The sequence below is a fragment of the Salvelinus alpinus genome, chromosome 3, assembly GCF_045679555.1.
Source record: "Salvelinus alpinus chromosome 3, SLU_Salpinus.1, whole genome shotgun sequence".
NCBI lineage: Eukaryota > Metazoa > Chordata > Actinopteri > Salmoniformes > Salmonidae > Salvelinus > Salvelinus alpinus.
This window is the reverse complement of record NC_092088.1, coordinates 32,003,591-32,016,982: the sequence shown is the minus strand read 5'-3', so window position 1 is coordinate 32,016,982 and position 13,392 is coordinate 32,003,591. Positions and strand designations below refer to the sequence as shown.

Below are 13,392 nucleotides of genomic sequence, written 5' to 3'. Positions count from 1 at the left end.
AGCGGGGAGTGACTATGGTGGTGTGGGGACAGCGTCCAGAGCCGGAGCCACCACCGTGGTCAACTGCCCACCCAGACCCTCCCCTGGACTTTGTGCTGGTGCGCCCGGCGTTCGCACCTTGAGGGGGGGGTTCTGTAACGGTCCTGACCTGTTTTATGTTGTTTTTGTATGTGTTTAGGTCAGGGCATGTGTTTTGGGTGGGCAGTCTATGTTATCTGTTTCTATGTTGGTTGTGGTTGCCTGGTATGGCTCTTAATTAGAGGCAGGTGTTTTGCGTTCTCCTCTAATTAAGAGTCATATTTAGGTAGGGTGTTCTCACTGTTTGTTTGTGGGTGATTGTCTCCTGTGATGTCTTCGTCGTTGTCGACGTATTTTCACTTTCGGGGCTGTTTGGCTGTTCGTGTGTTTTGATGTAACGTTCCTGTCCGTAAGTTTACGTTTAGTGATGTGAGTTTATGTTCAGGTTTCGTTCTACGTCGTTTTGTTATTTTGTAAGTTTGTTAAAAGTGTTTTTGTTTTCGTGTTGCCATCTTCATCGTTGTTATAAAATAAAAGATGGCTTACTTCCCGAATGCTGCATTTTGGTCTGATGATCCTTCTCTCCTCTCCTCGTCCGAGGATGAGGAGAGCGACAGCCCTTACACATGCGCCGAATACAACAGGTGTAGACCTTACCGTGAAATGCTTACTTATAAGCCCTTAACCAGCAATGACGTTTTAAGAAGTTTCTTCTTAAAACAATTTAAAAAATGACAATAAAATAACAATAATGAGGCTGTAAATATATATATATATTTTTTACTTAACCTTTATTTAACTAGGCAAGTCAGTTAAGAACAAATTCTTATTTACAATGACGGCCTACCCTGGCCAAACCTGGTTGACGCTGGGACGATTGTACACCGCCCTATGGGACTCCCAATCACGGCCAGATGTGATACAGCCTGGATTCGAACCAGGGACTATAGCGATGCCTCTTGCACTGAGATGCAGTACCTTGGACCACTGGGCCACTCGTGAGCCCACAGGGGGTAACGTTACCGAGACAATGTGCGGGGGTACAGGTTAGTCGAGGTAATTTGTACATGTAGGTAGGGGTAAAGTGACTGTGCATTGATAATAAACAGCGAATAGCAGCAGTGTAAAAACAAAGGGGGGTGGTTGTCAATGCAGATTCTCTGGGTGGCCATTTGATTAATTGTTCAGCAATTTTATGGCTTGGGGGTAGAAGCTGTTAAGGAGCCTTTTGTAACTAGACTTGGCGATCCGGTACCACTTGCCGTGTGGTATCAGAGAGAACAGTCTATGACTTGGGTGACTGGAGTCTTTGACAATTTTTGGGGCCTGGATGACAGGAAGCTTTGCCCCCGTGATGTACTGGGCTATCTGCACTACCCCCGTGATGTACTGGGCTGTCTGCACTACTACAACTTTCTTGGTGTGTTTAGACCAGGATAGTTTGTTGGTGATATGGACACCAAGGAACTTGAAACTCTCAACTCGCTCCAGTACAGCCCCGTCGATGTGAATGGGGGCATGTTTGGCCCTCCTTTTCCTGTAGCCCACGATGATCTCCTTTGTCTTGCTCACGTTGAGGGAGAGGTTGTTGTCCTGGCACCACACTCATTTCTCTGACCTCCTGTCTCATCGTTGTTGGTGATCAGGCCTACCAACGTTGTGTTGTCAGCAAACTTAATGATGGTGTCGTGCCTGGCCATGCAGTCGTGAGTGAACAGGGAGTACAGGAGGGTACAGGAGGAGACTAAGCACGCACCCCTGAGAGGCCCCCGTGTTGAGGATCAGTGTGGCAGATATGTTGTTGTCTACCCTTAACACTTGGGTGCGGCCCGTCAGTAAGTCCAGGATCCAGTTGCAGGGGGAGGTGTTTAGTCCCAGGGTCCTTAGCTTAGTGATGAGCTTTGTGGGCATTATGGTGTTGAATGCTGAGCTGTAGTCAATCAATAGCATTCTCACATAGGTGTTCCTTTTGTCCAGGTGGGAAAAAAGTGTGGAGAGTAATAGAGATTGCATCATCTGTGGATCTGTTTGGGCAGAATGCAAATTGGAGTGGGTCTGGGGTTTCTGGGATAATGGTGTTGATGTGAGCCATGACCAGCCTTTCAAAGCACTTCATGACAATCGACGTGAGTGCTATGGGGCAGTAGTCATTTAGGCATGTTACCTTTGCTTTCTTGGGCACAGGCCTTATGGTGGTCTGCTTGAAACATGTAGATATTACAAACTGGGTCAGGGAGAGGTTGAAAATGTCAGTGAAGACACTTGCCAGTTGGTCCGCACATGCTCTGAGTACACGTCCTGGTAATCATTCTGGCCCCGCGGTCTTGTGAATGTTGACTTGTTTAAAGGTCTTGCTCACATCGGCTACCACAGAGCGTGATCAGTCGTCCGGAACAGCTGGTGCTCTCATGCATGCTTCAGTGTTGCTTGCCTCGAAGCGAGCATAAAATGCATTTAGCTCATCTGGTAGACTCGCGTCACTTAGCATCTCACAGCTGGATTTCCCTTTTTAGTCCGTAATAGTTTGCAAGCCCTGCCACATCCAACGAGCAGCAGAGCCGGTGTAGTAGGATTCAGTCTTAGTCCTGTATTGACGCTTTGCCTGTTTGATGGTTCGTCTGAGGGCAAGTCGGGATTTCTTATAAGAGTCCGGATTAGTGTCCTGCTCCTTAAAAAGCAGCAGTTCTAGCCTTTAGCTCAGTGCGGATGTTGCCTGTAATCCATGGCCTCTGGTTGGGATATGTACATATGTACGGTCACTGTGGGGACGACATCGTCGATGCTCTTATTGGAGAAGCCGGTGACTGAGGTGGTATACTCCTCAATGCCATTGGATGAATCCCGGACATATTTGAGTCTGTGCTAGCAAAACAGTTCTGTAGCGTAGCATCCGCATCATCTGACCACTTTCGTATTTAGCGAGTCACTGGTACTTCGTGCTTTAGTTTTTTCTTGTAAACGGGAATCAGGAGGACTTAATTATGGTCAGATTTTCCAAATGGAAGACGAGGGAGAGCTTTGTACGCATCTCTGTGTGTGGAGTAAAGGTGGTCTAGAGTTTTTTTTCTCTGGTTGCACATGCAGCATGCTGGTAGAAATGAGGTAAAACTGATTTAAGTTTTTCTGCATTAAAGTCCCTGGCAATTTCTCGCATGGAATAGCCTTCATTTCTCAGAACAAGAATAGACTGACGAGTTTCAGAAGAAAGGTGTTTGTTTCTGGCCATTTTGAGTCTGTAATCGAACCCACAAATGCTGATGCTCCAGGTACTCAACTAGTCTAAAGAAGGCCAGTTTTATTGCTTCTTTAATCAGGACAACAGTTTTCAGCTGTGCTAACATAATTGCAAAAGGGCTTTCTAATGATCAATTAATTTGCCTTTTAAAATTATAAACTTGGATTAGCTAACACAACGTGCCATTGGAACACAGGAGTGATGGTTGCTGATAATAGGCCTCTGTACGCCTGTGTAGATATTCCATACAAAATCTGCCATTTCCAGCTTCAATTGTCATTTACAACATTAACAATGTTTACACTGTATTTCTGATACATTTTTATTTTAATGGACAAAAAATGTGATTTACTTTCAAAAACAAGGACATTTGTAAGTGACCCCAAACTTTTGAACGGTAGTGTATTTCCATCTTTTATTTATGCGAGTGACGGGGTTTGGGCCTTGTCTGGGAGCATTAAAGAAAAAATCTTTGTCCAGTTCGAGATGAGTAATCGCTGTTCTGATATCCAGAAGATCTTCTCCGTCATAAGAGACGGTAGCATGAACATTATTGTCACGCCCTGACCTTAGAGATCCTTTTTATGTCTCTATTTGGTTTGGTCAGGGTGTGATTTGGGGTGGTTTTTCTGTGTTCTATTATTTGTATTTCTATGTTTTGGCCAGGTAGGGTTCTCAATCAGGGACAGCTGTCTATCGTTGTCTCTGATTGAGAACTATACTTAGTTAGCCCTTTTTCCCACCTGTTGACTTTGTTTGTGGCACATAGCCCTAAGCTTCACGGTTTGTTTTGTATTGTTTATTGTTTTGTCGGCGTCGTTTCTAATAAAGAGAAAATGTACGCTCACAACGCTGCACCTTGGTCCAGTTCTTTCAACGGCCGTGACAATTATGTACAATGTAAGTTAAAAACAATGCGAAGAAACACACAAAATAGCACAATTGGTTAGGAGCCTGTAAAACGGCAGCATTCCCCTCAGGCGCCATTCTTGTAAAGCTTAGAAAGGATCTCATGTCAAATACTGCTAAAGTAATATGGCTACAGGTTCATCTGCCTTACCTAAAGCCCATTATTGTGGGACGCTGCTATAGACCACCAAGTGCTAACAATCAGTATCTGGATAATATATGTGAAATGTTTGATAACGTATGTGATATCAACAGAGAGGTATATTTTCTAGGTGATTTCAATATTGACTGGCTTTCATTAAGCTGCCCACTCAAGAACAAGCTTTAAACTGTAACAAGTGCCTGCAATCTTGTTCAGGTTATCAGTCATCCTACCAGTGTAGTTACAAACAGCGCAGGAATTAAATCAACATCTTTTCGTCACATCTTTACTAATGCTGCAGACAATTTTCCAAATCCATCAGATGTAGTGATCACAATATAGTAGCCATATCTAGGAAGACCAATGTTCCCAAGGCTGGGTGTAATATAGTGTATAAGAGGTCATACAAGAAGTTCTGTAGTGATTCTTATGTTGATGATGTAAATAATATTTGCTGGTCTGTGGTGTGTAATGAGGAGCAACCAGATGCTGCACTTGACACATTCATGAAATTACTTATTCCAGTTATTAATAAGCATGTACAGATAAAGGAAAATTACTGTAAAACGGTTAAATCCCCTTGGATTGATTGAGGAATTGAAAATGTGTATGGTTGAGAGGGATGAGGCAAAAGGTATGTGAAATAAGATTGGCAATGTCAGGTATGCGTAAATGGTTGTAAAGGAGTCAGGAGAGCAGATATAGTGTAGCCAACGGAGCCTTTTATTTTGGCGAACCAAAAACACACGGCAAAGTGAACGCGAAATAATAATACATAACCCAGCGCAACAGACTAACGTGCGCAATACATGAAACAGAATAAACAATACCACACAAAGACATGAGGGAAACAGAGGGTTAAATACACAACACATAATGAGGGAAATGAGAACCAGGTGTGTGGGGAAACAAGACAAGACAAATGGAAAATGAAAAATGGATCGGCGATGGCTCGAAGACCGTCGAGCACCGCCCGAACAAGGAGAGGCATCGACTTACGCAGAAGTTGTGACAGTACCCCCCCCCCCCCCGACGCGCGGCTCCAGCAACGCGTCTACCCCAGCCTCAGGGACGACCTGGTGAACGAGTCGCAGGGCGATCCGGATGGAGACAGTGGAACTCTCGCAGCGGGGAAGGATCTAACACGTCCTCCACCGGAACACAGCATCTCTCCTCACATGGAACGAGGGGTTAATGCGGTAATCGGGGGAAGCTGTAACCTATAACATACCTCGTTCACTCTCCTCAGGACTTTAAATGGCCCCACAAACCGCGGACCCAGCTTCTGACAGGGCAGGTGGAGTGCCAGGTTCTGGGTCGAGAGCCAGACCCGCCTCACTGCTGTGACGGTCTGCGCCAACTTTCACTGATATGGAAGGACATTCAACAAGCACGGCACTTACACAAATGACTGATGATTGGCTGAGAGAAATTGATGATAAAAAGTTTGTGGGGGTTGTTTTGGTAGACTGCAGTGATGCTTTTGACATTATTGATCAGTCTGCTGCTGGAAAAACATATGTGTTATGGATTTACACCCCCTGCTATACTGTGGATAAAGAGTTACCTGTCACCCACAGAGGGTGTTCTTTAATGGAAGCCTCTCCAACATAATCCAAGTAGAATAAGGAATTCCCCAGGGCAGGTGTTTAGGCCCCTTACTTTTTTCAAGCTTCGACATGCCACAAGCTTTGAGTAAAGTCAGTGTCTGCAGTTGAAGTCGGAAGTTTACATACACTTAGGTTGGAGTCATTAAAACTCGTTTTTCAACCACTCCACACATTTCTTGTTAACAAACTATAGTTTTGGCAAGTTGGTTAGGGCATCTACTTTGCATGTGTAACAGCTTAACTTTAGTCCGTCCCCCCGCCCCGACCCGGGCGCGAACCAGGGACCCTCTGCACACATCAACAACTGACACCCACGAAGCATCGTTACCCATCGCTCCACAAAAGCCAAGGGGAACCACTACTTCAAGGTCTCAAAGCGAGTGACGTAACCGATTGAAACGCTATTAGCGCGCACCACCGCTAACTAGCTAGCCATTTCACATCCGTTACACACGACACAAGTAATTTTTCCAACAATTGTTTACAGACAGATTATTTCACTTATAATTCACTGTATCACAATTCCAGTGGGTCAGAAGTTTACATACACTAAGTTGACTGTGCCTTCAAACAGCTTGGAAAATTCCAGAAAATTATGTCATAGAAGCTTCTGATTGGCTAATTGACTGACTTTTGAAATTACTCTCTGTGTAAAGTGCCTAGTCCATGTAATTGTCGCAGATTGTGACAAGAGTTCAAATCTCACATTTGAAATGTAGATTTACATGTAGCCTATTGGGTTAGTGTGTTGAAAAGAGATGTACAGTGGTTCCTCCTTTAAAAGTTGTGTCATACTGTGGCACACCTTGCGTGTTGCCGCAGCATTCTGTGGTACGTCATTTAACTCTCAGCCATTTTTTTCTGTTAATGCAACTTGCTAGTTTGACCACCAGAGGGCATCTTTGAGAAGCATTTGATAGTATTCCGTATTGGCATCACCAGAGAATTTAAAACCTGTTTTGTAATAACATAGTATATGGGATTGATTTTAAGAAATTAGCTAGCTAACATTAGGCTATAACTAGCAATGCAAATGGCTCTGAGATACGAATAATATTGCTACACAGATCATACACGTAACGTTAGCTAGCTAGCTAAAAGTAAACTTTAACTTGAAATAAAAACTATTTTATGACAAAATTAGAAACATGTAATATCTGAAAATGTAGCTAGCTACTCCCTATTTGTCACGGATGCCATGGTTGCACTTAGTTTGAAGATGTAATCCAAAAACAGGTGTTTTACAGAACAGCATTCTGTGTGTTCTCTTTCTGACTTCATCTGCATATTTGCAATCAAACCCTGCATTTTCTCCATCTCCTTAGCAATTATATTCTAATTCCACTGATTTCAAAACTCGGTCCTCCAGAAATTGGAGAACAACACTTATGCAGTTCTACAATGTGATATCTTTAAAAAAAAGCAGTGTTAGAAAGGATTACCTACACATACTGACCAGTTCATGTTATAGACAGAAGAGTACTACATGGCAGACCAATCCGAACTCATCTCTCGGCATGTCCAGCACACTCATTATCTCAGCCAATCATGGCTAGCGGGAAGGTTACTGACTTTTTCGGTGGGGAAACCAACTAGGCTCATAATTTAACAACTGTATTCGTATTTATAGATGGCATACAATCTACATCTAATGGCATTCAAGATGGCGTAGCAGTAAGACGTGTTTGTTTTTGTCCCGTGTAAATATTCAGTTTTTTCCCCGTTTTCTTCTGTATACATTTCAATACATTTCATTTTCCATTTTCCAATTAAATATACCTTCCTGCAACCCACCTCACTCAATGTGGTACGGATCTCCTATTTTTTAGACCTTATAACTGGAACCTCCATCTGAAGCAAGCCATCAGAAGCTAGCCAGCTAATTAGCTACCAGCTATTTAGTCACTGTTAGCCACTGATAGCACTTTACCTTTAGCTCAGACACCAGCCGCTTCAGCCTGGATAGCCCGAATAATACCCGCCAGTCTGCACAGCGCGATATCCGCCCTGAGCATATCGGACCGCTTTTTTCCAACTACATTACCGGATTCCTGCAGCAAACTCTGGACCATCACACCGGATCATCGCAGCTACCGAGTGGCTATTGTGGCTAACGCCCTTGTCTAGAAGCAAGTACCAGTTAGCCTCGAGCTAGCCTCGAGCTAGGCCCATCTCCCGGCTAGCAAACGAAGTACACCAACTACAATACATCTCTTGCCAATTTGCCAGGACCCATTGTCGACACGGAGCCCCGCCGATCCATCACTGGTCTGCTGTAATTCGGGCTGATGTGCTCTCAACCGGCCTCTGCGTCGTGGATGTCGGTGAAGACCCATCTGCTAGCCCAATCTGCTGGTCTGCTGTAATTCGGGCTGATGTGCTCTCAACCGGCCTCTGCGTCGTGGATGTCGGTGAAGACCCATCTGCTAGCCCAGGCACGCTAGCTTTCTGAACTCCAGCTCACCTAGCGTAGTAACGAGTACCGAACGGCTCCCTGTTTCATCTATTGCTGCTCATTGGACCCTATGATCACTCGGCCACACAGCTGATGCCTGCTGTACTGTTCATTAACACGGTACTTCATTTTGTTTATCTGACGGCCCCAGCCTCAAACTCAAGCCCTGTGTGTAGCTAACTGACACTCTCTGCCCATTCATCGCCATTTACCCATTGTTGTTGTCTTAGTTGTTTACCCGTTGTTGTCTTACCCATTGTTGCCTTAGCTCTCCCAATCAACACCTGTGATTGCTTTATGCCTCTCTCTAATGTCAATATGCCTTGTATACTGTAGTTTAGGGTAGCTCTCATTGTTTTATTTTACTGAGGAGCCCCTAGCCCTGCTCAACATGCCTCAGATAGCTCCTTTGTCCCACCCCCCACACATGCGGAGACCGCAACTAACTTAACTAGAGCCTCCAGAGATGCAACCTCTCTCATCGTCACTCAATGCCTAGGTTTACCTACACTGTAGTCGCACCCTACCATACCCTTCTCTGTACATTATGCCCTGAATATATCCTACCACGCCCAGAAATCTGCTCCTTTTATTCTCTGTTCCCTACGCACTAGACGACCAGTTCTTATAGCCTTTTGCCGTACCCTCATCCTACTCCTCCTCTGTTCCTCTGGTGATGTAGAGGTTAACCCAGGCCCTGCGTGTCCCCGGGCGCTCTAATTTGTTGACTTCTGTAACCATAAAAGCCTTGGGTTCATGCATGTCAAGATCAGAAGCCTCCTCCCTAAGTTCGCTGTTTTCACTGCTTTAGCACACTCTGCCAACCCTGATGTCCTAGCCGTGTCTGAATCCTGGTTTAAGGCCACCAAAAAATCTTAAATTTCCATCCCCAATTACAATTTTTTCCGTCAAGATAGAACTGCTAAAGGGGGCGGAGTTGCAATCTACTGTAGAGATAGCCTGCAGAGTTCTGTCATGCTATCCAGGTCTAGACCCAAACAGTTTGAGCTTTTACTGTTAAAAATACATCTCTCCAGGAATAAGTCCATCACTGTTGCTGCTTTTTATAGACCCACCTCAGCTCCCAGCTGTGCCCTGGACCCATATGTGAAATGATTGCCCCCCCCATCTACAGTTGAAGTCGGAAGTTTACATACGCTTAGGTTGGAGTCATTAAAACCCGTTTTTCAACCACTCCACAAATTTCTTGCTAACAAACTATAGTTTTGGCAAGTCGGTTAGGACATCTACTTTGTGCATGACACAAGTCATTTTCTCAACAATTGTTTACAGACAGATTATTTCACTTATAATTCACTGTATCACAATTCCAGTGGGTCAGAAGTTTACATACAGTAAGTTGAACGTGGTTTTAAACAGCTTGGAAAAGTCCAGAAAATGATGTAATGACTTTAGAAGCTTCTGATTGGCTAATTGACATCATTTGAGTCCATTGGTGGTGTACCTGTGGATCTATATCAAGGCCTACCTTCAAACTCAGTGCCTCTTTGCTTGACATCATGGGAAAATCAAAAGAAATCAGCCAAGACATCAGATTTTTTTTTTTAGACCTCCACAAGTCTGGTTCATCCTTGGGAGCAATTTCCAAACGCCTGAAGGTACCACGTTCACCTGTACAAACAATAGTACACAAGTATAAACACCATGGGACCACGCAGCCGTCATACCGCTCAGGAAGGAGACTCGTTCTGTCTCCTAGAGATTAATGTACTTTTGTGCGAAAAGTGTAAATCAATCCCAGAACAACAGCAAAGGACCTTGTGAAGATGCTGGAGGAAAAGGGTACAAAAGTATCTATATCCACAGTAAAACGAGTCCTATATCGACATAACCTGAAAGGCCGCTCAGCAAGGAAGAAGTCATTGCTTCAAAACCGCCATAAAAAAGCCAGACTACGGTTTGCAATTGCACATGGGGACGAAGATTGTACTTTTTGGAGAAATGTCCTCTGGTCTGATAATACAAAAATAGAATTGTTTGGCCATAATGACCATTGTCATGTTTAGAGGAAAAAGGGGGAGGCTTACAAGCCGAAGAAGACCATCCCTCCCGTGAAGCACGGGGTGGCAGCATCATGTTTTGGGGGTGCTTTGCTGATGATCAGAACGTGCTGTTGGTATGTTAAGGGCACTTCCATGAACAAGTGTTGGAGCACGTCCAACTAATTCCACGATTTTAATTGGCTGCAGAAGTTGTACCAGGATGTAATCACTGCCACCTTGTGAGGTTAGCAAAGGGCTAATGTGTGTCATGTTATCTGATGGGACCTTCTACAATTTCGCTTTCTGTCACATGCAAGTAAATCGAAAATGTTTAATTGTCTGATATGCATTTTGTGTGTGAGAACCTGTTTAACTTTAAATGCTTGCTTATGTTCACATGTAGCAGAAAGTAATGAACCACAACTTGAAACAAGACAGTAATAGTAACAGTTGGTCAGAGCACTTTACATTGTATGGGGAGGGGAACTCATCTTACCGACTGCCAATGTGTAGCAGCACCCACCTTTTCTTCTTTAGGCTTTACTCACAGATAAGTTAAGTTTCTAACACTGTCCAAAACTGACAATGTTTGTTCTCTGTGTGTCCTATTCTAGTGCTGGATCAACTCCTGGAGGAGCTGCAACGCTTCCTCCTGATCCTGGATCGGGAAAACCTGAGTGGGAATGCCACTGTGCAGAAAGGCCTGCTGTCTGACCTGCTGCAGTCCTACAGATGCTCCAACGGTATGTGTAACCAGTGGACATCTGACATGGCCCAGCAAACATGCCCACATTGGCGTGAGGTGGGTCCAAAGCGGGCAAATATATTGGCCCCATGTAGGTTTCCCACATTGGGCCGATGCGCCTTGCTCATCGGCTCCACATTGGTCCCAAGGTAGGTGGCCCCAAGAAAAGCCAGAACTTTGCCTAAAATAATTCTACTCTTTAGATCAACTGCCATTATTGGGACCCAACATAAGCTCATGGTACTGACCATATTGGGCTCCTGAGTGGCGCAGCGATCTAAGGCACTGCATCTCAGTGCTAGAGGCGTCTCTACAAACCCTGGGTCGATTCCAGGCTGTATCACAACCAGCTGTGATTGGGAGTCCCATAGGGCATCGCACAATAGGCCCAGCGTCGTTAGGGTTTGGCTGGGTTAGGCTGTCATTTTAAATAAGAATTTGTTCTTAACTGACTTGCCTAGTTACATAAAGGTTAAATAATGTATGTATTGTATGTATGTATTGCCCACCAGGCACGTGCACAGATAGGGTTATATCTGTGCCGAGCACATGCCCCTTTGCCCTCCCACTCACCAAGTGCCCTTTTGGGTGGTGGTATAATATTTGTTGTCGTGTACTGTTTTTGTCATTGTTTTAAACCCACTGCCCCCAAGATGTTGTGATGTCGTCAAGTTCGCCACCCCTTACCCTGTCCGTTGGTTAGCCCTGTACAGAGCTCACGTGCGCCCGGGTTGCCTTTTTCCCAGTCCGCCCTGTACAGAGATTGTGTGGGCCGGGTTTCCAAACATGCATGGCCTGAGATGTGGTCACTGGTCATGTGTGTAGCGAGCTACCGAGTTTAAATATCAACAGTAGGCTACTGCCACAGGAGCATAACACTTGATTTACATCATCAATATTCGGTCTGGTTTGCAGCAGCATTTCAATTATTTCCTTATAGAATCAAAGCTGCGGAAAGCCTGGTGAATTTAAATACATTTGCCAAAGTTATAGATTTACTGCTGTCAGTTCAGAAAGAATTTGAATAATTCTACACCATGAGTAGAGGCGGCAGGGGCGGAAGGTAGCCTAGTGGTTACAGCGTTGGACTAGTAACTGAAAGGTTGCAAGAGCGAACCCCGAGCTGACAAGGTAAAAAAAAAAAAAAGACAGTTAACCCACTGTTCCTAGGCCGTCATTGAAAATAAGAATTTGTTCTTAACTGACTTGCCTAGTTAAATAAAGGTTAAATAAATAAATTGTGAGCAAACATTGTTTTACAAAGTAGTGCCAAAAGCCTATCTCTCTATTGTTTTAGCCTACTTTGCAATTGGCCTATTGGATGTCGATAGCACACAGATTACGGTCTTCTTTTTTCAGCAGGAGCCATTTGCACGCGATTGTATTAGAAATATTGTTTTGTCTGCATGCTGTTCACTGACAGATTAACAGTGCATTCCCCACTGTAGGCTATCCTTTGTTATTGGGCTACACAAATCCACAGCTAGGCAATGTTTTAAAAGAAGCTATTGATCCTCTGTGGCTAAATTATATATATTTTGAACCTTTATTTAACTAGGCAAGTCAGTTAAGACCAAAATTCTTATTTACAATGACAGCCTACCAGAAGGCAAAAGGCCTCCTGTGGGGACGGGGGCTGGGATAAAAAATGTATAATATAAAAAATATATAGGACAAAACACACATCACGACAAGAGAGACACCATAACACTACATAAAGAAAGAACTAAGACAACAGCATGGCAGCAACACATGAAAACACAGCATGGTAGCAACTAGGGATGCAACGGTACAGTGGGTCCATGGTTCGGTATGTATCGCGGTTTGTGTGTCACGGTAACGGTACGGTTTCGGTATCTTTATATTTAAGAAAAAAACTAAAAACACATCTCCCTTTAAACAATGAACGCTTTATTTTGCCTATAGACAAATAAAACGTTCCATTCAGAAAAGTGTATGAAATCAAGGGGAAAAAACATTCAAATTAAAAGTGCTTCTTAGCTTTGACAACCTGTAGGTGCTTTGCCTTCTCTAGTTTAAATAAACGTGGTACACACTTGTATAGGCAATATTAAATGTAAAAATAACTTGAATTGCAACATCAAGTTGGTACCCTATATGAGATATCTATTCCTTTATGTTGAGGTTCTTCTTTAAAAAGATAAACATGTCAACATTCGCTGAAGCAAGACGAGAACGGCTTGCACTGACATTGTCCCCCGCAGTGGAGAAAACTCTCACTTGCAACAGAGGTTCCCGGGACACTGAGGCACAT

General features: G+C 44.0%; 1 protein-coding gene across 3 annotated transcripts in view; it reads left to right on the top strand.

The window, feature by feature from the left end:
- The window catches only part of afap1l2 (actin filament associated protein 1-like 2), a 157,477-nt gene that overhangs the window by 31,540 nt on the left and 112,545 nt on the right, over nucleotides 1-13,392 (top strand). For all 3 annotated transcript variants that reach the window (XR_011673920.1, XM_071391066.1, XM_071391065.1), the window contains exon 2: nucleotides 10,987-11,115. Coding sequence is in view for 2 of the 3 variants with exons in the window: in XM_071391066.1 (XP_071247167.1) it covers nucleotides 10,987-11,115 (129 nt within the window). In the remaining variant the exon portion in view is untranslated. The remainder of the gene's footprint in view (nucleotides 1-10,986; nucleotides 11,116-13,392) is intronic.